The sequence below is a fragment of the Bombina bombina genome, chromosome 1, assembly GCF_027579735.1.
Source record: "Bombina bombina isolate aBomBom1 chromosome 1, aBomBom1.pri, whole genome shotgun sequence".
Lineage (NCBI taxonomy): Eukaryota > Metazoa > Chordata > Amphibia > Anura > Bombinatoridae > Bombina > Bombina bombina.
In genome coordinates this window covers 760,740,391-760,767,534 of record NC_069499.1, presented here as the reverse complement: position 1 = coordinate 760,767,534, position 27,144 = coordinate 760,740,391, and the positions used below count along the sequence as shown (strand labels likewise).

Sequence of the window (27,144 nt, the reverse complement as noted above, 5' to 3'; positions counted from 1 at the left end):
CGTGAAATAATCCCAAGTGATATTATAACTTGATAATAGTCTTTAAATATCCTTGTGGAGTGTCTTAAGTGTAAAAAGTCCTATATCCTGTGTATCCAAGTGAAATCCTAATGTGGATGAGAAATATCCAAATATGGAACATTTTTAATGATTTTTTATATATATATAGGGTACTCTAATATGTATGTATGTTAATAAATGTATTTTTAATCACATTATTATATATTGATACTTTAGCCTATGGTTGGTGCTCCCTTTTTCTATATACACTTATAGCATTTTTAAAACAGCACTTGCTCAGAGAACGTAAGGTGCTTGTACCTTCTGCTAATTACTCGATTTGTTAATTGCTCACGATACAAGCCCCACTGGCCCTCAGAGCAGCTGTGGTATTCAAAATGCTGGTGCTCTGAGAATATCTAGCTATGTTTTTGACATGCACATGCAAAGAAAATAGTGATAATTTTTGCCAATACATGTATATTACAAACATGTTTATATTTAAAGATGTAATTCATCTATGTGCATTTAAATTTTGAGCAGAATGTCCCTTTAAGTTGCCCTAACAGACCAGATTGTCATGCTATCTAAACTACAGGTGAAATAATCAGCTGATCAGTAACCATAGTTACTTACTTGCTCGCAGTCATCAGCTAATTATTTCATCTGTGCTCTAGCTAAGAGATAATGAAAATATGGCCTGTTAGGGGTACTTGACGAGGACTGAAATTGAGAAACACTGGGCTAAGGAACTGCTGTGCACTTAATGTTGCCACCTCAGCCATGTTTTCCTGAACACTTATAAGTTCACATGCTGCAGGGAGGAATATGAATAGTGCATATAGATAGTGCTGTCCAGAAACACAATACATGTACCTGCTTGCACTTCCCTTACCCATAATCCCCAGTCATTTGACCGAAGGAAAATGGAAAAAGAAGATAACACAGGGGTATAGAGGTGCCTGAGGTTTGTACAAACAAAAATTGCTGTCTTAAATTTAATTAAGGGCGGGTCGTGGTCTCTCCATGCCAGAAAAGAAAGAAATGTATCAGGTAAGCATAAATTTTGTTTTCTTTCCAATGGCATGGAGAGTCCACAACTTCATTCCAATTACTAGTGGGAACTAATACTTAAGCTAGAGGACACAGAATGAAAGGGATGGAGAGCAAGACAGGCAGACCTAAACAGAAGGCACCACCACTTAAAGAACTTGTCTCCCAAATTAAGCCTCAGCCGAGGCAAAAAAATCACATTTTTAAAATTGGAAATGCAATGAGGAGGACCAAGTGGCCACCTTGAAGAATTGCTCCAAATATTCATTATTGAAAACCCAGGAAGAAAAGACAGCCCTAGTGGAGGAAGCTGTAATTCTTTCAGAAGGCTGTTGTCTAGCTGTCTCATAAGCTAACCGGATAACACTTCTCAACCAGAGAGAAAGAGAAGTAGAAGACCCTTACGCTTACCAGAGAAAACACCAAATAGGGCAGTAGATTGCCAAAAATCTTTAGATGCTAGCAGGTAAAATTTTAGAGCACACACAACATCCAGGTTGTGCAACAGACATTCCTTCTGAGAAGAAGGGTTAGGACAAAAGGAAGGAACAACAATTTCTTGATTAATGTTGCGATTCGACACTACCTTAGGAATAAATCCCAACTTAGTATGAAGGACCACCTTATCCGCATACAAAATAAGGTAAGGAGAATCACATTGTAGAGCCGAAAGTTCAGAGACTCTACGAGAAGAAGAAATAGCGAGGAGAAATAAAACTTTCCAGGATAACAACTTAATATCAACTGAATGCATAGGCTCAAACAGAACCTGTTGTAAAACTCTAAGAACAAGGTTAAGACTCCATTGAGGATCAAGAGGATTAAACACAGGCCTGATTCTGATCAAGGCCTGAACAAAAGAATGAACATCTGGCAGATCTGCCAAACGTTTGTGTAAAAGAATAGACAGTGCAGAAATCTGACACTTCAGAGTACTGACTGACAAACTTTTCTCCAGACCATCCTGAAGAAAAGATAAAATGCGGGGGATCTTTACCCGACTCCAAGAGAAACCCTTAGATTCGTACCAATAAAAGGTATTTACACCATACCTTATGGTAAATCTTACGAGTAACAGGTTTATGAGCTTGGAGCATGGTATCAATGACCTTCTCAGAAAAAAACGTGCCTAGCTAAGATTAGGTGGTCAATCTCCAAGCAGTCAGCTTCAGAGAATCTAGATTTAGGTGGAGGAAAGGACCCTGAAGAGAAAGTCCTTCCTCAGAAGAAACCTCCAAGGGGGGAGAGATGACATCTTTACCAGATCCATGAAACAGATCCTGTGAGGCCTGGCAGGAGCTATTAGAATCACAGACACCCTTTCCTGTTTAATATGAGCAATTACTCAAGGAAGGAGGGCAAACGGAGGGAACAAGTATGCTAGATCCAAGTCCCAAGGAAACGCCAGAGCATCAATCAGAACTGCTTGAGGATCTCTTGATCTTGACCCGTACGTTGGAAGCTTGGCGTTTAGACGAGACGCCATCAGATCCGGAACCCCCAACCTGAGGGGTATCCTTGTGAATACTTCCGGATGGAGAGCCCACTCCCCTGGTCTGGTGGAGCAGTTTGGGGTTCTTTAAAGACTCAGGGTCTTTGGACCCATGAGGAGTCTTCTCTCCCAATAAACATCTTGGAACTGAGAGCAATCTTCAATACTCTATAGCTTGGCCTCAACTAGGTTTGGTCCAATTTATCAGATTTCAGTCAGACAACATCACTTCAGTGGTGTATATCAATCACCAAGGAGGAACTCAGAGTTCCTTAGCTATGAAGGAGGTGACTCGCATTCTCCAGTGGATGGAATCTCACAATTCCTTCCTCAAGTAATTGTTCGTATTAAACAGGTGTCTGTGATTCTAATAGCTGTGATTCTAATAGCTCCTGCCAGGCCTCACAGGATCTGATTCATTGATCTAGTGAAGATGTCATCTCTTCCCCCTTGGAGGTTTCTTCTGAGGAAGGACTTTCTCTTCAGGGTCCCTTCCTCCACCTAAATCTAGATTCTCTGAAGCTGACTGCTTGGAGATTGACCACCTAATCTTAGCTAGGTGCGTTTTTTTCTGGGGTGGACAACTGGGAAGCGGATTTTCTGAGCAGACAGACCTTTCATCCAGATGAAAGGTCTGTCTGCTCAGAAAATCCGCTTCCCACTTGTCCACTCCTGGGATGTGGGTGGCAGAGAGGAGACAATCGTGAGATTCTGTCCACTGGAGAATGCGAGTCATCTCCTTCATAGCTAAGGAACTCTGAGTTCCTCCACTGAAGTGATGTTGCCCGACTGAAATCTGATAAATTGGACCAAACCTAGTTGACGCCAAGCTATAGAGCATTGAAGATTGCTCTCAGTTCCAAGATGTTTATTGGGAGAGAAGACTGCTCATGGGTCCAAAAACCCTGTTTCTTTAAAGAACCCCAAACTGTTCCACCAGACCAGGGGAGTGGGCTCTACATCCGGAAGTATTCACAAGGATATCCCTCAGATGGGGAGCATTGAAGATTGCTCTCAGTTCCCTGAGTCTTTTAAGAACCCCAAACTGCTCCACCAGACCAGGGAAGTGGGCTCTCCATCCGGAAGTATTCACAAGGATATCCCTCCGGTGGGAGGTTCCGGATCTGATGGCGTCTCGTCTAAACGCCAAGCTTTGAAGGTACGGGTCAAGATCAAGAGATCCTCAAGCAGTTCTGATCGATGCTCTGACATTTCCTTGGGACTTCGATCTAGCATACTTGTTCCCTCCATTTGCCCTCCTTCCTCAAGTAATTGCTTGTATTAAACAGGAAAGGGTGTCTGTGATTCTAATAGCTCCTGCCAGGCCTCACAGGATCTGATTCATGGATCTGGTGAAGATGTCATCTCTTCCCCCTTGGAGGTTTCTTCAGAGGAAGGACTTTCTCTTCAGGGTCCCTTCCTCCACCTAAATCTAGATTCTCTGAAGCTGACTGCTTGGAGATTGACCACCTAATCTTAGCTAGGCATGTTTTTTCTGGGGTGGACAACTGGGAAGCGGATTTTCTGAGCAGACAGACCTTTCATCCAGATGAAAGGTCAGTCTGCTCAGAAAATCCGCTTCCCAGTTGTCCACCCCTGGGATGTGGGTGGCAGAGCGGAGACAATCGTGAGATTCCGTCCACTGGAAAATGCGAGTCACCTCCTTTATAGCTAAGGAACTCTGAGTTCCTCCCTGGTAGTTGATATACACCACTGAAGTGATGTTGTCCGACTGAAATCTGATAAATCGGACCAAACCTAGTTGAGGTCAAGCTATAGAGCATTGAAGATTGCTCTCAGTTCCAAGATGTTTATTGGGAGAGAAGAATGTTCATGGGTCCAAAAACCCTGAGTCTTTAAAGAACCCCAAACTGCTCCACCAGACCAGGGAAGTGGGCTCTCCATCCGGAAGTATTCACAAGGATATCCTTCAGGTGGGGAGCATTGAAGATTGCTCTCAGTTCCAAGATGTTTATTGGGAGAGAAGGCTCCTCACGGGTCCAAAGACCCTGAGTCTTTAAAGAACCCCAAATTGCTCCTCAGTCCGAGAGGCTGGCATTCGTGGTCACAATCTCCCAAGATGGTTTCCGGAAGCAAGTTCCCTGAGACAGATGATCCTAGGAAAGTCAACAAGATAGAGAGTCTCTCGTTATTGAGTCTAAGACTATCCTCTGAGAGAGATCCGAGTGGCGTTCTGAGATGAATATGAGCAAAAGGAATAATATCCATGGAAGCAACCATTAGACCAATTACTTCCATACACTGAGCCACTGATGGATGTATAGAGGAGTCCCTGTACCAGACATGGTAAACCTCAATAAGTAAATAATATAAGCTATGAAATTAAAATTATAATTTGAGGGCACTTAGATATCTAAGTAATTTTTATGCTACCAACAGCATGATAGTCTCCCAATATGAAGAGATTAAATGCAGATGAATACACATAAAATATTAAAATGTGATTGATCATATACATAAAACTGCCACTAGATGGCAGCCTACCATGAAATTTCATGATAAAACCTTACAAAATAAAATAGCATTTAACTCTGAAAATATTCTAAAACACAAATGCAGAGAAAATAAAAATGAGGACAAACTGCTCCCATTTCCTTATAGATTCTTGTATAAGTTCTACACACAATGAAAATTTGAATTAAAAAACAGCTTGAAAGACCGCTAAGTCTAAGCGCCTTATAGATATTTAACTCTTGCAAGTGCGATCAGAGCACTACAAGACACCCCGCAGAGAAAAACATCTTCCCCTAACTGTAGATTATCGCCTCAATATGACACATTAAAGGTATAAAAAAAAACAAAAAAAAAACAAAGTCTCAACTCTAAGAGACCTGGCAAGCAAGATAGGGAGGAAGCTGCAAGGGAAACAGACATATGTACTTAAGCGTTCAAGTAAACTCGCAACACACTGAATAAAGTGCCCAACTTGCATCTAGCCCACACCGTGATATAAGCGGTAGAGAGCAGTGCATAAGGCAACAATAAGGGAGCGCTTTGCGATCACCGCAAAAGGGTTACCTGAAAAAGGAGATAGAGAGCGTCCGCCATTATCGGCATAGAAAGTAAGCCACGCCCCTAAGTAAAGGCCCCTCGCTCTGCTGCGCTCTAATTAACTGTGCCATAAAATTGAGTAAAAGTGAGACGCCATATTTTGGAAGCCTCAAAAATTTTAAAACTCCCACGGACATGAACATGTCATGGACCAGTCGGCAGCACTCCACACAGGGAGATGGTATAGGAAACAAGGATAACCTTCTGCTCCTGTCACATACCCACGTACATAGAAAATAAAGGCTTAATGCCCATAGAGTGATTAAATGCCTAAAAGCCTGAATGATCGGGTGAAATGGCGCCCAAAATTATCAGGCTTGTGCTAACACTTCGTACTGCCAGCTCCCTGAGGATCAGAGCAGGGAGTCTAATGAATTTCAGGGAGAGACTGACAATCCCTGTCTACTGATGCAAAATCTGTGTCACTATGTGTCCCACACAAAGATTACACGATTACACACCCACGTTGGCTTAACTGCCATAAACATTCAGCAGCACAGAGTCCAGTACTTACGGCCCTTCTATAAATCCCAACCATTCTAAAAAGGAGAGGACATTAACCCCCAAAGTTCTTGGGCCTTCTCACCTAGAAGGAATAAAATCACTTAGCTTTAGGAGCTTCAGCTGTAGGGCAGAAGCAGCTTCTCAGGTAGGCCAGACTCAGCTGATCTCTGACAGATGACCTGATGAAAAAAGAAAACAGAGTAACCAACCCTGGTTTTCTATATAGGGGTAGCAATAATGGTAGATGCTAAACAAAGACCACCTTGCCATCTTCTAACTGCTAAAATCCACCATTACTCTTACTAAAGAGATTGATATGGACACATCATAGCCCCAATCCTTGCTTGCAGGGAAAGGATTAATATCTCCAGACATCGATTTTGCACAGCTCCCGATGATAGAGGCAAAGAATTACTGGGGATTATGGGTAAGGGAAGTGACACATAACAGCTCTGCTGGGGTGCTCTTTGTTTCCTCCTGCTGGCTAGGAGTTGAATTCCGGCTAGTAATTGGAATGAAATCGTGGACTCTCCATGCCATTGGAAAGAAATTGCATGCTCTCTCTGAATAATGAAAAACTAATTTTGGGTTTCATATCTCTTTAACACACAAAAGAAAAAAATAAGTAAAGCTTAGCCCAATATATTAATTTGTATAAACTCCATAACCTTCATGCAAGCGTCGTCATATCCCTTGGACTAGAATTGTACATCTTGCTAATAAACTTTTTTCTGTCTTTTATTTTATGTTCCTTTAACTAAGATAATTCCTATAAACTCCTGTCTAACATGATAATTTTGTGATGGCTGGAAAAGATTCCGGATATTGCATAGGTGGAAACCATTCTCAATATTTGACAATGCATACAGTAACACACATTCTATAGCAAGATTGGTAAACTATTTTACTGGATCAATAAAAAAAAAACCATACATTTATATTGCAGCATTTGAATTAGAATAATATATGTAGTTATCACCCTACTTCTTTTTATGTTAGATATGTTAGATTTATACATCTTTAAATAGAGGCTCAATGTGTTATTTTAAGTAGCTCAAACTTTTGTATTTTTGTAAAATGTTAAAAGCACTTAGCACATGATATTGCTATATATTTAAATGATGTCCTATGTTATACAGGCACCTTTGATATTTTTAAAATAACTTATATACACCCCTTAAAAACAAATTGGAGAAAATTGCATTGCTAGAAGTGCATATTAAATAGTATTTTAGATTTCTAATTTAGAACTCTCAGTAATTTATTATGTTTAAGCTTTATAGACGATGGTGAGAGCCTTACCTAGAACCCACGGTAATATCATCCACTCCACCACGGTTGGGGGAGGTCCCTGCGTATGTAGGTGAGTCCTTACTATGTGCTGAGAGGCCAAAAGCAGGAGGAAGAGAAAGGTGAGATATGAGGCCGTATGGCAAATAAACTTGATGAATGGCTTTTTAATGAACAGTCCCAGCCTGCTCTTGGGTGCGATCAAATATGCCACGGAAAGAACTGGAAATAACAGCCCAATGGTGATACAGGTCAAAAGCTTTACTGCCCAGTGCTTCCGACGCCATCCTGGAAATCCATCATACCACAGTGTTGCCAGTAGTTGTTGGCAGTTTGGCTGTGCCACAAACTGAGGAAGAAAGATAAAGAAATATTAGTCTATGGGTAAAACAAATTTTTAAGCATAAACTTTAAAAGTGACACAAAACACTAAATATATTTTATAAGCATAGCATTGAGGTAAATCCTACCGCCCTCTAGCCATAGGTACCGCCATGTTGATATCTATTGTTTACTACATTACAGTGCTGACCTGTTTGAAGGAGAGTTACTGCACATGTGCAGATACCTGCAGTGTAACCTAGATTCTAAAATGGCAGCACTCATGACTGGAGGGAGGTACATGAAATTTATTTAGTAAACTTTTATAACATATATCAACTGTTATGGTTAGTTACTTTTCTTTTGGTAATAATGTTCAGCATTTTACATGAAATTATATTTTTTCAAGTGTCATTATACCCCCCAAAATTAGTTAGTCAGGCTATTTAAGGCCATTCAGTTTTATACACGAAACTAATTATTTTCCTAACATATATATGTTTGATATACCGGTATATAACATTGCTTGTGGGTGTGTATAGAATGTGTCCTGTGCCAGTGAATTTTATTATCAGAATCAGGCCCTTTTATATTTTTATAACAATGGTCCCTATTTATGGAGCTGTGTCAGAAGTTTCAGAGTCATTGTGGTACAGGCACTCTTTTAGATCCTCTGCTTTGTAACCTGTTTGAAACCTCAGAGGTTGGGAAAGTCAAACATCTTGAACTCATTCAAGTTCTGCAACAAATTATGTGAGCGTTCGTTGGGGGTGTGGGTGAACAAATCTTTGCTTGCGCAATGCTAAATTCCAGCTTCTATACTCTTTAAGGACGTTTGTATACTAAAATGTAAAGTTAAAGGGACAGTCTACTTGACAATGTTTAATGTTTAAAGAGATAGATAATCCCTTTATTATTCATTCCACAGATTTTCATAGCTAACACTGTTATGTTAATACACTTTTTACCTCTGTGATTACCTTGTATGTAAGCCTCTGTAGACAGCCCCTTTATCTCAGTTCTTTTGACAGACTTGCATTTTAGCCAATCAGTGCCCTCTCATAAGTAACTCCACGGGAGTGAGCACAATGTTATCTATATGACACACATGAACTAGCACTGTTAAACTGTGAAAAAATGTAAAAATGCACCGAGATAAGAGGCAGCTTTCAACAGTCTAGAAATTAGTTTGAGCCTACATAGGTTTAGCTTTCAAAAAACAGAATTTATGTTTACCTGATAAATTACTTTCTCCAACGGTGTGTCCGGTCCACGGCGTCATCCTTACTTGTGGGATATTCTCTTCCCCAACAGGAAATGGCAAAGAGCCCAGCAAAGCTGGTCACATGATCCCTCCTAGGCTCCGCCTTCCCCAGTCATTCGACCGACGTAAAGGAGGAATATTTGCATAGGAGAAATCATATGATACCGTGGTGACTGTAGTTAAAGAAAATAAATTATCAGACCTGATTAAAAAAACCAGGGCGGGCCGTGGACCGGACACACCGTTGGAGAAAGCAATTTATCAGGTAAACATAAATTCTGTTTTCTCCAACATAGGTGTGTCCGGTCCACGGCGTCATCCTTACTTGTGGGAACCAATACCAAAGCTTTAGGACACGGATGAAGGGAGGGAGCAAATCAGGTCACCTAGCTGGAAGGCACCACGGCTTGCAAAACCTTTCTCCCAAAAATAGCCTCAGAAGAAGCAAAAGTATCAAATTTGTAAAATTTAGTAAAAGTGTGCAGTGAAGACCAAGTCGCTGCCTTACATATCTGATCAACAGAAGCCTCGTTCTTGAAGGCCCATGTGGAAGCCACGGCCCTAGTGGAATGAGCTGTGATTCTTTCAGGAGGCTGCCGTCCGGCAGTCTCGTAAGCCAATCTGATGATGCTTTTAAGCCAAAAAGAGAGAGAGGTAGAAGTTGCTTTTTGACCTCTCCTTTTACCAGAATAAACAACAAACAAGGAAGATGTTTGTCTAAAATCCTTTGTAGCATCTAAATAGAATTTTAGAGCACGAACTACATCCAAATTGTGCAACAAACGTTCCTTCTTTGAAACTGGATTCGGACACAAAGAAGGCACGACTATCTCCTGGTTAATGTTTTTGTTAGAAACAACTTTCGGAAGAAAACCAGGTTTAGTACGCAAAACCACCTTATCTGCATGGAACACCAGATAAGGAGGAGAACACTGCAGAGCAGATAACTCTGAAACTCTTCTAGCAGAAGAAATTGCAACCAAAAACAAAACTTTCCAAGATAATAACTTAATATCAACGGAATGTAAGGGTTCAAACGGAACCCCCTGAAGAACTGAAAGAACTAAATTGAGACTCCAAGGAGGAGTCAAAGGTTTGTAAACAGGCTTGATTCTAACCAGAGCCTGAACAAAAGCTTGAACATCTGGCACAGCCGCCAGCTTTTTGTGAAGTAAAACAGATAAAGCAGAAATCTGTCCCTTCAAAGAACTTGCAGATAATCCTTTCTCCAAACCCTCTTGTAGAAAGGATAGAATCTTAGGAATTTTTATCTTGTTCCATGGGAATCCTTTAGATTCACACCAACAGATATATTTTTTCCATATTTTATGGTAAATTTTTCTAGTTACAGGCTTTCTGGCCTGAACAAGAGTATCAATGACAGAATCTGAGAACCCTCGCTTTGATAAAATCAAGCGTTCAATCTCCAAGCAGTCAGTTGGAGTGAGACCAGATTCGGATGTTCGAACGGACCTTGAACAAGAAGGTCCCGTCTCAAAGGTAGCTTCCATGGTGGAGCCGATGACATATTCACCAGGTCTGCATACCAAGTCCTGCGTGGCCACGCAGGAGCTATCAAGATCACCGATGCCCTCTCCTGATAGATCCTGGCTACCAGCCTGGGGATGAGAGGAAACGGTGGGAATACATACGCTAGTTTGAAGGTCCAAGGTGCTACTAGTGCATCTACTAGAGTCGCCTTGGGATCCCTGGATCTGGACCCGTAGCAAGGAACCTTGAAGTTCTGACGAGAGGCCATCAGATCCATGTCTGGACTGCCCCACAACTGAGTAATTTGGGCAAAGATTTCCGGATGGAGTTCCCACTCCCCCGGATGAAATGACTGACGACTCAGAAAATCCGCTTCCCAATTTTCCACTCCTGGAATGTGGATTGCAGACAAGTGGCAGGAGTGAGACTCCGCCCAATGAATGATTTTGGTCACTTCTTCCATCGCCAGGGAACTCCTTGTTCCCCCCTGATGGTTGATGTACGCAACAGTCGTCATGTTGTCCGATTGAAACCGTATTAATTTGGCCTTTGCTAGCTGAGGCCAAGCCTTGAGAGCATTGAATATCGCTCTTAGTTCCAGAATATTTATCGGGAGAAGAGATTCTTCCCGAGACCAAAGACCCTGAGCTTTCAGGAGTCCCCAGACCGCGCCCCAGCCCACCAGACTGGCGTCGGTCGTGACAATGACCCACTCTGGTCTGCGGAAGCTCATCCCCTGTGACAGGTTGTCCAGGGACAGCCACCAACGGAGTGAATCTCTGGTCCTCTGATCTACTTGTATCGTCGGAGACAAGTCTGTATAATCCCCATTCCACTGACTGAGCATGCACAGTTGTAATGGTCTCAGATGAATTCGCGCAAAAGGAACTATGTCCATTGCCGCGACCATCAAACCTATTACTTCCATGCACTGCGCTATGGAAGGAAGAGGAACAGAATGAAGTACTTGACAAGAGTTTAGAAGTTTTGATTTTCTGGCCTCTGTCAGAAAAATCCTCATTTCTAAGGAGTCTATTATTGTTCCCAAGAAGGGAATTCTTGTTGACGGAGATAGAGAACTTTTTTCTACGTTCACTTTCCACCCGTGAGATCTGAGAAAGGCCAGGACGATGTCCGTGTGAGCCTTTGCTTGTGGAAGGGACGACGCTTGAATCAGAATGTCGTCCAAGTAAGGTACTACTGCAATGCCCCTTGGTCTTAGCACCGCTAGAAGGGACCCCAGTACCTTTGTGAAAATTCTTGGAGCAGTGGCTAATCCGAACGGAAGTGCCACAAACTGGTAATGCTTGTCCAGAAAGGCGAACCTTAGGAACCGATGATGTTCCTTGTGGATAGGAATATGTAGATACGCATCCTTTAAATCCACCGTGGTCATGAATTGACCTTCCTGGATGGAAGGAAGAATTGTTCGAATGGTTTCCATTTTGAACGATGGAACCTTGAGAAACTTGTTTAGGATCTTGAGATCTAAGATTGGTCTGAATGTTCCCTCTTTTTTGGGAACTATGAACAGATTGGAGTAGAACCCCATCCCTTGTTCTCCTAATGGAACAGGATGAATCACTCCCATTTTTAACAGGTCTTCTACACAATGTAAGAATGCCTGTTTTTTTATGTGGTCTGAAGACAATTGAGACCTGTGGAACCTCCCCCTTGGGGGAAGCCCCTTGAATTCCAGAAGATAACCTTGGGAGACTATTTCCAGCGCCCAAGGATCCAGAACATCTCTTGCCCAAGCCTGAGCGAAGAGAGAGAGTCTGCCCCCCACCAGATCCGGTCCCGGATCGGGGGCCAACATCTCATGCTGTCTTGGTAGCAGTGGCAGGTTTCTTGGCCTGCTTACCTTTGTTCCAGCCTTGCATTGGCCTCCAGGCTGGCTTGGCTTGAGAAGTATTACCCTCTTGCTTAGAGGATGTAGCACTTGGGGCTGGTCCGTTTCTGCGAAAGGGACGAAAATTTGGTTTATTTTTAGCCTTGAAAGACCTATCCTGAGGAAGGGCGTGGCCCTTACCCCCAGTGATATCAGAAATAATCTCTTTCAAGTCAGGGCCAAACAGCATTCTCCCCTTGAAAGGAATGTTAAGCAATTTATTCTTGGAAGACGCATCCGCTGACCAAGATTTTAGCCAAAGCGCTGTGCGCGCCACAATAGCAAACCCAGAATTTTTCGCCGCTAATCTAGCCAATTGCAAAGTGGCGTCTAAGGTGAAAGAGTTAGCCAATTTGAGAGCATGGATTCTGTCCAAAATCTCCTCATAAGAAGAATCTTTATTGAGCGCCTTTTCTAGTTCATCGAACCAGAAACACGCTGCTGTAGTGACAGGAACAATGCATGAAATTGGTTGTAGAAGGTAACCTTGCTGAACAAACATCTTTTTAAGCAAACCCTCTAATTTTTTATCCATAGGATCTTTGAAAGCACAACTATCTTCTATGGGTATAGTGGTGCGTTTGTTTAGAGTAGAAACCGCCCCCTCGACCTTGGGGACTGTCTGCCATAAGTCCTTTCTGGGGTCGACCATAGGAAACAATTTCTTGAATATAGGGGGAGGGACGAAAGGTATGCCGGGCCTTTCCCATTCTTTGTTTACAATATCCGCCACCCGCTTGGGTATAGGAAAAGCTTCGGGGGGCCCCGGGACCTCTAGGAACTTGTCCATCTTACATAATTTCTCTGGAATGACCAAATTCTCACAATCATCCAGAGTAGATAACACCTCCTTAAGCAGAGCGCGGAGATGTTCCAATTTAAATTTGAATGTAATCACATCAGGTTCAGCTTGTTGAGAAATTTTCCCTGAATCTGAAATTTCTCCCTCAGACAAAACCTCCCTGGCCCCCTCACACTGGTGTAGGGGCACTTCAGAACCAATATCATCAGCGTCCTCATGCTCTTCCGTATTTTCTAAAACAGAGCAGTCGCGCTTTCGCTGATAAGTGGGCATTTTGGCTAAAATGTTTTTGATAGAATTATCCATTACAGCCGTTAATTGTTGCATAGTAAGGAGTATTGGCGCACTAGATGTACTAGGGGCCTCCTGTGTGGGCAAGACTGGCGTAGACGAAGGAGGGGATGATGCAGTACCATGCTTACTCCCCTCACTTGAGGAATCATCTTGGGCATCATTTTCTCTAAATTTTGTGTCACATAAATCACATCTATTTAAATGAGAAGGAACCTTGGCTTCCCCACATACAGAACACAGTCTATCTGGTAGTTCAGACATGTTAAACAGGCATAAACTTGATAACAAAGTACAAAAAACGTTTTAAAATAAAACCGTTACTGTCACTTTAAATTTTAAACTGAACACACTTTATTACTGCAAATGTGAAAAAGTATGAAGGAATTGTTCAACATTCACCAAAATTTCACCACAGTGTCTTAAAGCCTTAAAAGTATTGCACACCAAATTTGAAAGCTTTAACTCTTAAAATAACGGAACCGGAGCAGTTTTTATATTTAACCCCTATACAGTCCCTGGTATCTGCTTTGCTGAGACCCAACCAAGCCCAAAGGGGAATACGATACCAAATGACGCCTTCAGAAAGCCTTTTCTATGTATCAGAGCTCCTCACACATGCATCTGCATGTCATGCTTCCCAAAAACAAGTGCGCAATAGAGGCGCGAAAATGAGGCTCTGCCTATGATTAGGGAAAGCCCCTAGAGAATAAGGTGTCCAATACAGTGCCTGCCGGTTATTTTACATAATTCCCAAGAATAAAATAATTCCTCAAAGCTATGAAGTATTAAAAATGCTTATATATCAATCGTTTTAGCCCAGAAAATGTCTACCAGTCTTAAAAGCCCTTGTGAAGCCCTTTATTCTTATGTAATAAAAATGGCTTACCGGATCCCATAGGGAAAATGACAGCTTCCAGCATTACATCGTCTTGTTAGAAATGTGTCATACCTCAAGCAGCAAAAGTCTGCTCACTGTTTCCCCCAACTGAAGTTAATTCCTCTCAACAGTCCTGTGTGGAAACAGCCATCGATTTTAGTAACGGTTGCTAAAATCATTTTCCTCTTACAAACAGAAATCTTCATCACTTTTCTGTTTCAGAGTAAATAGTACATACCAGCACTATTTTAAAATAACAAACTCTTGATTGAAGAATAAAAACTACAGTTAAACACCAAAAAACTCTAAGCCATCTCCGTGGAGATGTTGCCTGTACAACGGCAAAGAGAATGACTGGGGAAGGCGGAGCCTAGGAGGGATCATGTGACCAGCTTTGCTGGGCTCTTTGCCATTTCCTGTTGGGGAAGAGAATATCCCACAAGTAAGGATGACGCCGTGGACCGGACACACCTATGTTGGAGAAAACAATACCAAGAGAACAACGCATATTTAATAATAAAAGTAAATTGGAAAGTTGTTTAAAATGACATGCCCTATTTGAGTTAACTGCTTTAGCTCAATTACTTTACTGTAATGTAATGGAGAAACTTTAGATGTAGGGGACTAAGAAAAGGGTAAATCAGGTCTGAGAAGGAGATGAAATGCAATTCTGTCTAAAGATCTGAGATAAGGAGGCAGTCAGCAGAAGCTTAGATACAAGGTAATTACAGAGGTAAAAAGTATGTATGTATGTCTATGTTAAATCCCTTTGACTGCCTTTTTAACACCTGAGACCTTATATCTTTGAGTCCTTATAACTTTTTTGTGCAATATTTTTTTTTATAATTTTTATTATAGTGTCATTACAAGTGTAGCCTGACAGATATCTCAGAATGCTGAAGGCACTGTGGCTAAGCTCTGTAAGCAACCCAAGGGTTGCAGGTTCAATCCCCGGCAAGGTCCACTCAGCCTTTCATCCTTCTGAGATTGATAAAATGAGCAGCGCCTTGAGACCCTTACAGGTAATTAGCCGCGCTTTACAAGTACCCAATACATACAGTGTAACTGTACTGTGCAATATTTTTATTATAGTGTTATTGTGTAAAAAAAATTTGATGTGCTTTGTGACACTTTTTTGTTTTGCAAAACAGTTAACTAGAGCTCTGAGGATGCACTAACCCGACAAGCGTTAACCTCAATCGATCGCATTTCCTTTCAACTTGTAATACAAGCGCAATTTAACTTTCACACAAACTAAAGCCGAAACCTAATGATGCTTGCGCAAATCCTTTGTGCTCCACTCGTAATCTGACCAAAAGTTGTTAGACATGGCTTAAAACTGTCTGAGCTTGTTTTATTGCTTTAGAATTTCACATATTCATAAATAATTCTACATTTCTACCCATTATATTCTAATTGCCTTAAAGGCAACAAAGATAAGAAGTGAATGGAAATGTTGTTAAAAATAGTATTTCCTGATAAACTTTGTGCTTCTTCAAATGCAGTCTTACAAAACCTACTAATCGACTGCACTAATAGTCTGCTCTGTAAGGATATCAGAACTAGAACACAGGTGAAACAATCATCTAATCAGTTACTATGGTAACTAACCTACTCTCATTCCTGAAAATGTGGTCTCCTAGTGGGTCATAGAGAATGCAGTTAAAGATCCCAGCACTATAGTATTTTATTGCCGTTTTATGCAAAAATATATGTAGCCCTGGAGGGAATAAATTGAGCGGAGGGGCTAGTGACTTCACTGAGGCCACAATAAGGGTTGTTAATAGGTTGCTAGGGGAGGTGCTGGGGGAGAAAGGGTATAAAGGGGTTTGCAGCGGAACCTGTCATCAGTCAGTTTTCTCTGGAGCGGGAAAAGCTTGCTGGACCAAGTGAGAAGCCTTGTAGCATCTAGGGGGCTTACCTAGATGCAGCAGAGGCTATCGTTGCAGGGTGATGGAGAAGCAGGAGAGGACACGGCTCGTTAGGAGCCGGCGAGTGCAGCAGGGCTGGAGAGGCATAAAGGCCGACCGGTGAGGTGCTCAAGGCCACCGGAGTGGCTTAGCCTCACTATCAGGAGGAGGTCCAGGAGTCGATTGGGGCCAGAGACGGCTGGAAGAGGTGCCGGGAGCGGAAGAAGGTACGGCGGCCAGAAGAGGAGTACGGAGGCCCAGAGCACGTCACCCACATTGGAGGTTGGGGCCAGCAGAAGGCGCCAGAGATGATGCGTGACAGGGAGTGGTGATGTCATGGGTGAGACGGCTGCTAGAGGGGACGGCAGTATGCAGGAGGCCGCAAAAGGGAGAGAGGGTGTGGCAGTAAGCGCTGTGAGTCTGGAGAAGGGAGGAATGGGGGAAAAAGGGGGATAGCTGGCAAGAGGTGCATTACGGCCGGAGGGCATGGAGCAGCAGAGGGGTGGGGCCAGAGGTATATCATGGCTGGAGGGCAGAGGGCAGCATGGGGAGAGAGGGAGTCAGGGGATTAATAAGCCCTCCAGGGCGAGGGGCAAGGGAGTTACCGGTGTGAGAGTAAGGGTGTGGGAATGATGATACAGGGGAGCATGAGGGGATGAGGAGAGCAGTAGAGGGGCTGGTACATGAATTGAGAGAGATGGGGAGAGGTAGAGGGGGAAGGAGGGTGAGGAATAGAGAAGCTGGGGGGGAGAGGTAGTCAGGACCAGGGGTTAGGAAGTGGGGACGGGAGAGCGGGGCGAATGCTGGAAGAGTTAACACAAGATAGTGACTTGTCTCCTGATTTATTTTCAGAGCCGGAGGAGTTGGACGGCATGCCTGAGGAGCGGTCTTCTTTCCAGGACCAGGAAGAGGACGCCCTGTGGGTGAATGAGTCCTACAGTGACTTTGCAAGGGAGGAGAGCAAAGTGGAGCAGCAGGCAGAACCGGAAAACAAAGACCCACTTTCAGCTGACACTGCCCTCTGCTTCATCTGAATTTTAAAGTATACTTACAACAAGTCTTTAAAGAACATTCACAGACCCACTTTCAGTTGACACTGCCCTCTGCTTCAGGTAGTGTTTGCAAGATAATTATCTCATTATATTTCTTCCCTGTTACTAATAATGTGTATGTTGTAATATGTATTGGCTATTATTTTTATTCTGTATTTTAAATGCATATTGGAGCACATTGATGGGCCATATATCTTGCTTTTTTAATGGTTTTATTTTCCTCAATGGATACCTCTCTTATCTCTATAATTTGTGATCTTTCCCTGTGTTGTGTTGCCTGTATGACCCCTAGCACCCTCCCTTAACTTTGTTTGCAGACCAATCTAACACTAATTTATCTCTCCCCCAGCTGAATTTTAAAGTATACTTACAACAAGTCTTTAAAGAACATTCACAGACCCACTTTCAGCTGACACTGCCCTCTGCTTCAGGTAGTCTTTGCAAGATAGTTACCCACCCACCCCAGGTTCATTCCCCCATTTATAGATAGTCTCCCACACACCTTTCATTCTCCTAAACTGACAGCTGCAAACACTAATCAGCACATCCTTCCATTCACTTAACCCTTTAGAATACATACCCTCTCTCCCTATAAATAGCTATATATCCCACATCAATAGTGTGTGAATATATATGTGTATGTATATATACATATATATATTTCTTTTTTATATTGTACTATTTTTGTTTTATTTTCATCTACACACCTCATAGCACTAACATGTATCAAAATGACCATACTGATATTCGTGACAACCCTTTTCTCACTCCAATTTTGTTCACTTCATTACCGCCATAAGCACCCACCTCAAACTGGAAAACAAATTATCATACACCATGGCCTGCTCTGTTGCTGTACCGTATCTGCTGAGTGCTGGTGGAGAGTTATAAAAAATAGCCCTCCTACCCCCACCTCACAAAATTATAAAGTATGCCATTCACTATATAGCCAAACAAAAACTATGTCCAAATTCCTATTCCTTATGCTACTTGCCCTTGCAAATAATGTAGAGTCTAACCCTGGTCCCCCAGCAAATTCCATTCCTAGCCTTCCAGCTAAAAAGGGCCTCTCCTTTGTGCACTGTAATATACGCAGCTTACTTCCAAAAATCGATGCACTGCAAGCTTGGTGTTTACAATACAAGCCAAAAATCATTGTGATCTCTGAATCGTGGCTAAATGCAAAAATACCTGACTCTGCCATTGCAATACATGGGTATTCATGCCATAGAATTGACAGAGCAAAGAGAGTAGGTGGCATTGTAATTTATGTTGACAACTCCACAAAGTTCACCCCCATACAAAAATCTAGCTCTCCTGCCACCTTTGATTTCCTTTCTGGCAAAATTGAGATCCCATGCAGTAAATCAATCATTGTTGCAGGAATCTACCGCCCACCTAGCTCCCCTGTGCATTCCATTTCAGACATAGCACAGCTCCATAGTGAATCCATAACTCAAAACCCAAAAAGTGAAATTTTGTTTTTTGGAGATTTTAACATCGATTGGCTGAATCCAAAAAATAACAGTTGTCACTCACTGTTTAAATCTTTGCAGCTAATGCAATTAATCTCCTCCCCAACTCACATAAACATCAAAAGCCATAATCATACCCTGCTCGACTGGATTCTCTCCACTTCTCCCAACCAAATCCAGGAGGCAGGTGTTCTCCCTAACAATTTCAGTGACCACTGCTTAGTGTACTGTGTGCGCAAAATAAAGGCTACTAAATCCTCTCCCAAGGTTAAAATCACCAGGTCCTTCAAAAAATGTAATCTTCAATCATTTCTAAATGACATCAAGAACCTCCCCTGGCACAGATTAAACCTAATCCCAGATCTAGACTCTGCAGTTGAATTCTTTCAGTCTGAACTCCTACAAGTTTGGAATTGACATGCACCGCTGCGTAAGGTGAGAGTAAAAGGAGCACACTTGAATTGGATCACAGCTGACCTCATTCAAATGTACCAATTTCAGGATTTATTGTGGTCAAAGTTCAAGCATACTGGCTCTATGAATGATCACTGTGTATATAGACAATGGCGAAATATATGTACTAAACAAACAAAATTGGCTAACGCACAATATTTCTGTGAAAATCTGCACAATAATATATCTAACCCTAGAAAGTTTTGGAAACTCATAAATAACTTACAAAATCCACCAATCCACTCCCAACCCTCCACTGTCAATGTGAATAACCAAAACCTGCAACTCCCCTTAGAAGTAGCAAATGCCTTTAACAATTATTTTGTTGGATGCTCCACCACCCTGATTGAAAAACTAATAAATGGCACGCATCCTGAAGCTACAAATGTGGATCAGGCCCCACTAAAACAGCAAAGACCCAATATAGAGAAGTTCAATTTTAGACCTGTACCCTTCAATGTCATTAAGAAACACCTCAATAATCTAAAAATGAAAAACCAGTCAGGACCTGATCAAATCCCAGCAATGCTGTTGAAGCTCAGTGCGCCGGCAATTGCTAAGCCTGTCACAACCCTAATTAATGAATACTTGGTGTCTGGATACATACCCAAACTCTAGAAAACTGCAAGAGTAGTGTCTATTCATAAAAGTGGGGAGTTAACCTTGGTTTCTAACTATCGCCCTATATCACTGCTCCCAGTATTGTAAAAAATCTTAGAAAAATGCGTCCATACGCAATTATGCGAGTATTATCAACTTTCTAAATCAACTTTCTAACTATCTGACCCCTGATCAATCAGGTTTTAGACCGAATCACTCCACTACAACTGCCCTCCTAAAAGTTTGCAACGACATCCTAACTGGCATGGAACAAGGAGACCTAACTGGAGCTATTTTCCTTGATTTTGCTAGGGCTTTTGACACAGAGGACCATGACATACTACTTCTCAAACTAAAAAACTCTGGTATTGCTGATCGCCCATTAACCTGGTTTAAATCATATGTATCGGATCGATCACAATATGTCTTTATCTCTAACAGTGACTCCCTCGCTCTCCCAGTCACGTGTGGTGTTCCCCAAGGTTCCATTCTCGACCCCCTACTATTCACATTATTTATAAATGATTTGCCTAATGTCTGCAAATCCTCAACTGTACACATGTACGCAGACGACACGGTAATCTATGCAAACAAATCTGATCTGCCGCAGCTTGAAGCAGTGCTCCAAGACCAGTTCACAGAGGTAGAAAAGTGGATCTCGAAAAACAAACTCTTCCTAAACACTGACAAAACTGTCACAATGATCTTTGGAACGGGACCTAAATTACAAAAATTACAAAATTCCCAGCTTCGCATCAAAACAAAATCCAATTGCACGCTGACCGCAGTCCACTCTTTAAATACTTAGGTATGTTGTTAGACCCCAATCTATCTTTTGGACTCCACATAGAAAAACTTGCCTCTAAACTTTATCCAAAACTAGGTGCCCTGTACAGAAACAAATCCTGCCTCAGCCCTACAGTAAAGGAAAAGATTGTACAGCAAATGCTGATACCTATCTTGGATTATGGGGACATAGTATATGCACCTGCTCCGCAAACTCACCTTAATAAACTAAATACGTTATATAACTCGTTCTGCCGCTTTGTGCTACAATGTAACTACAGGACCCACCATTGTGACATGCTAAAAGAACTAAACTGGCTGACGCTGGAATCCAGACGCACCCTCCATCTTTCCTGCCTTGTGTTTAAGAGCCTTTCTGGGAGGCTCCCACCCTACCTGAGCAGAATGCTCTCCCCGGCTATTACCACCTCCTATAACCTCTGATCCAGTACCAGCACATTATTTAGCTTGCCTCAATACAAAAAGAAAGCAGCTCGATCCTCCTTTTCCTACAGAGCGCCACAATTATGGAACGACCTCCCTCACACACTTTAAAAACTTCCCCAAGCCTAAAATCCTTTAAGAGATCCCTCTATACATATCTCAAAACAGAATGCACCTGTCATGGTTGATTAAATATTTTGTACCTGTTCTATGTTAAATGTTTGCATATATTATGTATTATTATTGTTTTTGTATTTTATTGTACCCTATTGTATCAATGCAATGTTTTGTGGTCCCAGGACATACTTGAAAACGAGAGAAATCTCAATGTATCCTTCCTGGTAAAAATATTTTATAAATAAATTCAGTGATTCATTCATTTGAGGGAGAACATTCCCCTCAAGGCAAAATAGGGATAGGATGTTTTTTGTTAAAAGTATTCTTTAAACTTTTAGAGAATCTGTGTATCTGTAATTACATTGTTCTTCAGGGCAATAAGCAAATAGACTAAAAAAGAAATACAGCACATTATAGGGAAAGTGTTGAGAAGATATTTGTGACATAACCATTGAATAAGTTATAGTATTTGTTTTTGGGAAAACAAGACTTTTATATAAGTGAAAAGTAAATTTGCCAAAATCAGCTGTTATTAAAGGGATATGAAACCCAAATTTATTCTTTCATGATTCAGATATCTAAATTACTTCTATTATCAAATTTTATTAGTTCTCTTTGTATCTTTAGTTGAAAAGCAGGGGCGTATGCTTAGGAGCTGGCCCATGTCTAGAGCACTATATGGCAGCAGTTGTACAAGAATGTTATCCATTTGCAAGAGCACTAGATGGCAGCACTATTTTCTGTCATGTAGTGCCCCAGATTACTATATAGGTAGCTCTTCAACAAAGAATATCATGGGAACAAAGCAAATTTTATAATAGAAGTAAAATGGAAACTTTTTTTTAATTGTTGTGCACTGTCTAAATCACAAAAACAGAATTTATGCTTACCTGATAAATTACTTTCTCTTGTGGTGTATCCAGTCCACGGATTCATCCTTTACTTGTGGGATAATCTCCTTCCTAACAGGAAGTGGCAAAGATAGCACACAGCAGAGCTGTCCATATAGCTCCCCCTCTAGCTCCACCCCCCAGTCATTCGACCGGAGGTTAGGAAGAAAAAGGAGAAACCATAGGGTGCAGTGGTGACTGTAGTTTAAACAAAAAAATCTACCTGACTTAATAGCCAGGGCGGGCCGTGGACTGGATACACCACAAGAGAAAGTAATTTATCAGGTAAGCATAAATTCTGTTTTCTCTTGTAAGGTGTATCCAGTCCACGGATTCATCCTTTACTTGTGGGATACCAATACCAAATCTTTAGGACACGGATGAAGGGAGGGAACAAGACAGGTACCTTAAACGGAAGGCACCACTGCTTGTAAAACCTTTCTCCCAAAAATAGCCTCCGAAGAAGCAAAAGTATCGAATTTGTAAAATTTGGAAAAAGTATGCAGCGAAGACCAAGTCGCTGCATTACAAATCTGTTCAACAGAAGCCTCATTTTTAAAAGCCCATGTGGAAGCCACTGCTCTGGTAGAATGAGCAGTAATTGTTTCAGGAGGCTGCTGGCCAGCAGTCTCATAGGCCAGACGGATGATGCTTTTCAGCCAAAAGGAAAGAGAGGTAGCAGTCGCCTTCTGACCTCTCCTCTTACCAGAATAGATGACAAACAATGAAGTTGTTTGTCTGAAATCTTTAGTTGCTTGTAAATAGAACTTTAAAGCACGAACCACATCAAGATTGTGTAACAGACGTTCCCTCTTTGACGAAGGATTAGGACACAGAGAAGTAACAACAATTTCCTGGTTAATATTCTTATTAGACACAACCTTAGGAAGAAAACCAGGTTTGGTACGCAAAACTACCTTATCTGCATGGAACACCAAGTAAGGTGAGTCACACTGTAAAGCAGATAACTCTGAAACTCTTCGCGCAGAAGAGATAGCTACCAAAAACAAAACTTTCCAAGATAAAAGCTTAATATCTATGGAATGTAAAGGTTCAAACGGAACCCCTTGCAGAACTGAAAGAACTAAATTCAGACTCCATGGCGGAGCCACCGGTCTATAAACAGGCTTGATTCTGACTAAAGCCTGAGTAAATGCTTGAACGTCTGTTACCTCCGCCAGACATTTGTGTAAAAGAATAGACAAAGCAGATATCTGTCCTTTTAAGGAACTAGCTGACAATCCTTTCTCCAATCCATCTTGGAGAAAAGACAATATCCTGGGAATCCTTATCTTACTCCATGAGTAGCCCTTGGATTCGCACCAACAAAGATATTTTCGCCAAATCTTATGGTAGATTTTCCTGGTGACAGGCTTTCTAGCCTGAATCAGGGTATCGATAACCGACTCAGAGAAACCACGCTTAGATAGAATTAGGCGTTTAATCTCCAAGCAGTCAGACGCAGAGAAATTAGATTTGGATGTTTGAAAGGACCTTGAAGTAGAAGGTCCTGCCTCATTGGCAGAGTCCATGGTGGAACGGATGACATGTCCACTAGGTCTGCATACCAAGTCCTGCGTGGCCACGGAGGTGCTATTAGAATCACCGACGCCCTCTCCTGCTTGATTCTGGCAACCAGACGAGGAAGGAGAGGAAACTGTGGAAACACATAGGCCAGATTGAAGGAGCAAGGCACTGCTAGAGCATTTATCAACACCGCCTGGGGATCCCGGGACCTGGACCCGTAAAGAGGAAGTTTGGCATTCTGACGGGACGCCATCAGATCCAATTCTGGAGTGCCCCATAGCTGAGTCAGCTGGGCAAATACCTCCGGGTGGAGTTCCCACTCCCCCGGATGAAAAGTCTGACGGCTTAGAAAATCCGCTTCCCAGTTGTCTACTCCTGGGATGTGAATTGCAGAGAGGTTGCAAGAGTGATCCTCCGCCCACCTGATTATTTTGGTTACTTCCATCATTGCTAGGGGACTCCTTGTTCCCCCTTGATGGTTGATGTAAGCTACAGTCGTGATGTTGTCCGACTGAAATCTGATGAATTTGTCCGCAGCTAGCTGAGGCCATGCCTGAAGAGCGTTGAATATCGCCCTCAGTTCCAAAATGTTTATCGGGAGAAGAGCTTCTTCCCGAGACCATAAGCCCTGAGCTTTCAGGGAATCCCAGACAGCACCCCAGCCCAACAGACTGGCGTCGGTCGTTACGATGATCCACTCCCTTTGAAAGGGATGTTCAGTAGTTTGGATTTTGACGACACATCGGCCGACCAAGACTTGAGCCATAGCGCCCTGCGCGCCAGAATGGCAAAACCTGAATTCTTTGCCGCTAACTTAGCTAGTTGGAAAGCGGCATCTGTGATAAAAGAATTAGCCAGCTTAAGAGCCTTAATTCTGTCCATAATATCCTCATATGAGGTCTCCGTCTGGAGCGCATCTTCCAGCGCCTCGAACCAGAAAGCAGCTGCAGTAGTTACAGGAACAATGCACGCTATAGGTTGGAGAAGAAAACCTTGATGAACAAAAATTTTCTTTTTTAAAAGCACAATTGTCCTCAATTGGTATGGTTGTGCATTTAGCAAGTGAAGAAACAGCCCCCTCCACCTTAGGGACCGTCTGCCACGAGTCCCGCGTGGTGTCAGATATGGGGAACATTTTCTTAAAAACAGGAGGGGAACAAACGGAATACCTGGTCTATCCCACTCCCTAGTTACTATATCCGCAATCCTCTTAGGGACCGGAAACACATCAGTGTAAACAGGAACTTCTAGGTACTTGTCCATTTTACACAATTTTCTCTGGGACTAATACCTCCCTGAGTAATAAGCGGAGGTGTTCTAGTTTAAATTTAAAGGCCAACATATCTGAGTCTGTCTGAGGAGCTACCTTTCCCGAATCGGAAACTTCTCCCTGAGACAGCACATCCCTCGCCCCCATTTCAGAGCGTTGTGAGTGTATATCGGATACGGCTACTAAAGCATCAGAATGCTCATAATCTGTTCTTAAAACAGAGCTATCATGCTTTGCAGGTAACACGGGCAGCTTAGTTAAAAATACTGAGAGGGTATTATCCATAACTGCCGCCAAATCTTGTAAGGTAAAAGAGTTAGATGCGCTAGAGGTGCTAGGCGTCGCTTGAGTGGGCGTAACTGGTTGTGACACTTGGGGAGAGGTCAACGGGCTAACCTCATTACCTTCTGTCTGAGAATCATCTTGGGCCACATTTTTAAGTGCAACAATATGGTCTTTAAAATGTATAGACATATCAGTACACGTGGGACACATTTTGAGAGGGGGTTCCACTATGGCTTCTAAACACATTGAACATGGATTTTCCTTGGTGACAGACATGTTTAACAGACTAATAGTAAGACAAACAGGCTTAGAAATCACATTAATCAAGCAAAAACACATTTTGCAAAAAAACGTTACTGTGCCTTTAAGAAATAAAAAAGGCACCCAATTTTCCAAAACAGTGAAAAATGCACCAAACTTTCTGAAATTTTCACAGTATGTACCTAAAGCATTGGTAAGATTGCATAGCTAGCAAAAAAATCGATTAACCCCTTAATGCCCAAACCGGATCAATAGTAAGCTAACAGACCGGTTAAAACAAATTTAGCACCTTGCCACAGCTCTGCTGTGGCCCTACCTTCCCTTAGGAGTCGGATTTATGGGGAAAAAAGCTTCTTATGGGTCCTCAAATTGTAGCAGGAACCACCATGTGAACACAGCCTGAAGATCTAGTCCATCTAACTGCGCATCTGAGGCGCGAAATTAGGCCCCTCCCACCTTACTCCGGTGCTGTGCGGCCTAAAGAAACACTCCTAGGAGTTATAATATTAGCCATGTGGGTAACAACCCCTGAAAGAAACCCCAAAGGACCTTCTAAGTGTCTCAAAAACGATGTTTATAATTAAAAACCGTTTGCCATAAAAAAGTGTCAACCCATAAAAAAGTGTCAACCAGCATAAATTAGCCCTGTAATGTAAGCTTGTAATTCCATACTTAGTCTCTGAATAAAGCTTACCCTTCCCTCATGGGGATCTTATCAGTCCTTTTCTAGCATTATCACAGTCTTGTCTAGAAATAAATGACTGAACATACCTTATTGCAGCTTAATCTGCAAACCGTTCCCCCCAACTGAAGTTTTCTTGTACTCCTGAGTCCTGTGTGGGAACAGCAGTGGATTTTAGTTACAACATGCTAAAATCATTTTCCTCTCTGCAGAAATCTTCATCTCTTTTCTGCTGGAGAGTAAACAGTACAAACCGGCACCATTTAAAAATAACAAACTTTTGCTTGTAGAACAAAAACTACAAATCTAACACCACATTCACTTTACCCTTCCGAGAGAGACCCTATTGCTTAGAGCCGGCAAAGAGAATGACTGGGGGGTGGAGCTAGAGGGGGAGCTATATGGACAGCTCTGCTGTGTGCTCTCTTTGCCACTTCCTGTTAGGAAGGAGAATATCCCACAAGTAAAGGAAGAATCCGTGGACTGGATACACCTTACAAGAGAAATACATGTTTTGGGTTTTATATCCCTTTAAAACAGAATGAAATATACAATGTCATAGAATATTAATACATAATGCCATAGAATATTAATAAATAACAAAGACAAGCAGCATTTTTCAAATTTGATCCCATTAGTTAAAATTCAAGCCAATAATTGTTTTTGTTGCACAGTCAGGTGACTCTAAGACCCTAGGGAAAATAAGCCCTTCAACAATCTGTTCCATCTGCCTCATTAGAATAGAGTAGCTGGTCACTGACACAAACAGGTGAGAGTTGGTACCACAACCTGTATTATTGGATAAACATCATGAAGATCTCATTGGTGGAAACTGCTCATTGTCATTTGCTTGTCTGGATTCTCCAAATATCAGTCATAGACATGCAGTAACCCAAATGAGTGAATTAATGCTATGAGTCAACATTTCAGTGTCTTTTTTTTCTATCTATGCTGTATTGTTTGGGTAAGCTCAGAGGCAATTGTTAATTGTAGTCTTGGGGGACCCTTGCACACATAAAGCCCCCGGCTATTGTCTAGTTC

The 27,144-nt window shown here is 42.0% G+C and overlaps 1 protein-coding gene across 1 annotated transcript in view; it reads right to left on the bottom strand.

Annotated features, from left to right (window-relative positions):
• TRPC5 (transient receptor potential cation channel subfamily C member 5) overlaps positions 1 to 27,144 on the bottom strand; it is a 400,026-nt gene that overhangs the window by 149,621 nt on the left and 223,261 nt on the right. Inside the window, exon 3 of the mRNA XM_053699326.1 lies at positions 7,424 to 7,760. Within this exon, the coding sequence (XP_053555301.1) occupies positions 7,424 to 7,760 (337 nt within the window). The remainder of the gene's footprint in view (positions 1 to 7,423; positions 7,761 to 27,144) is intronic.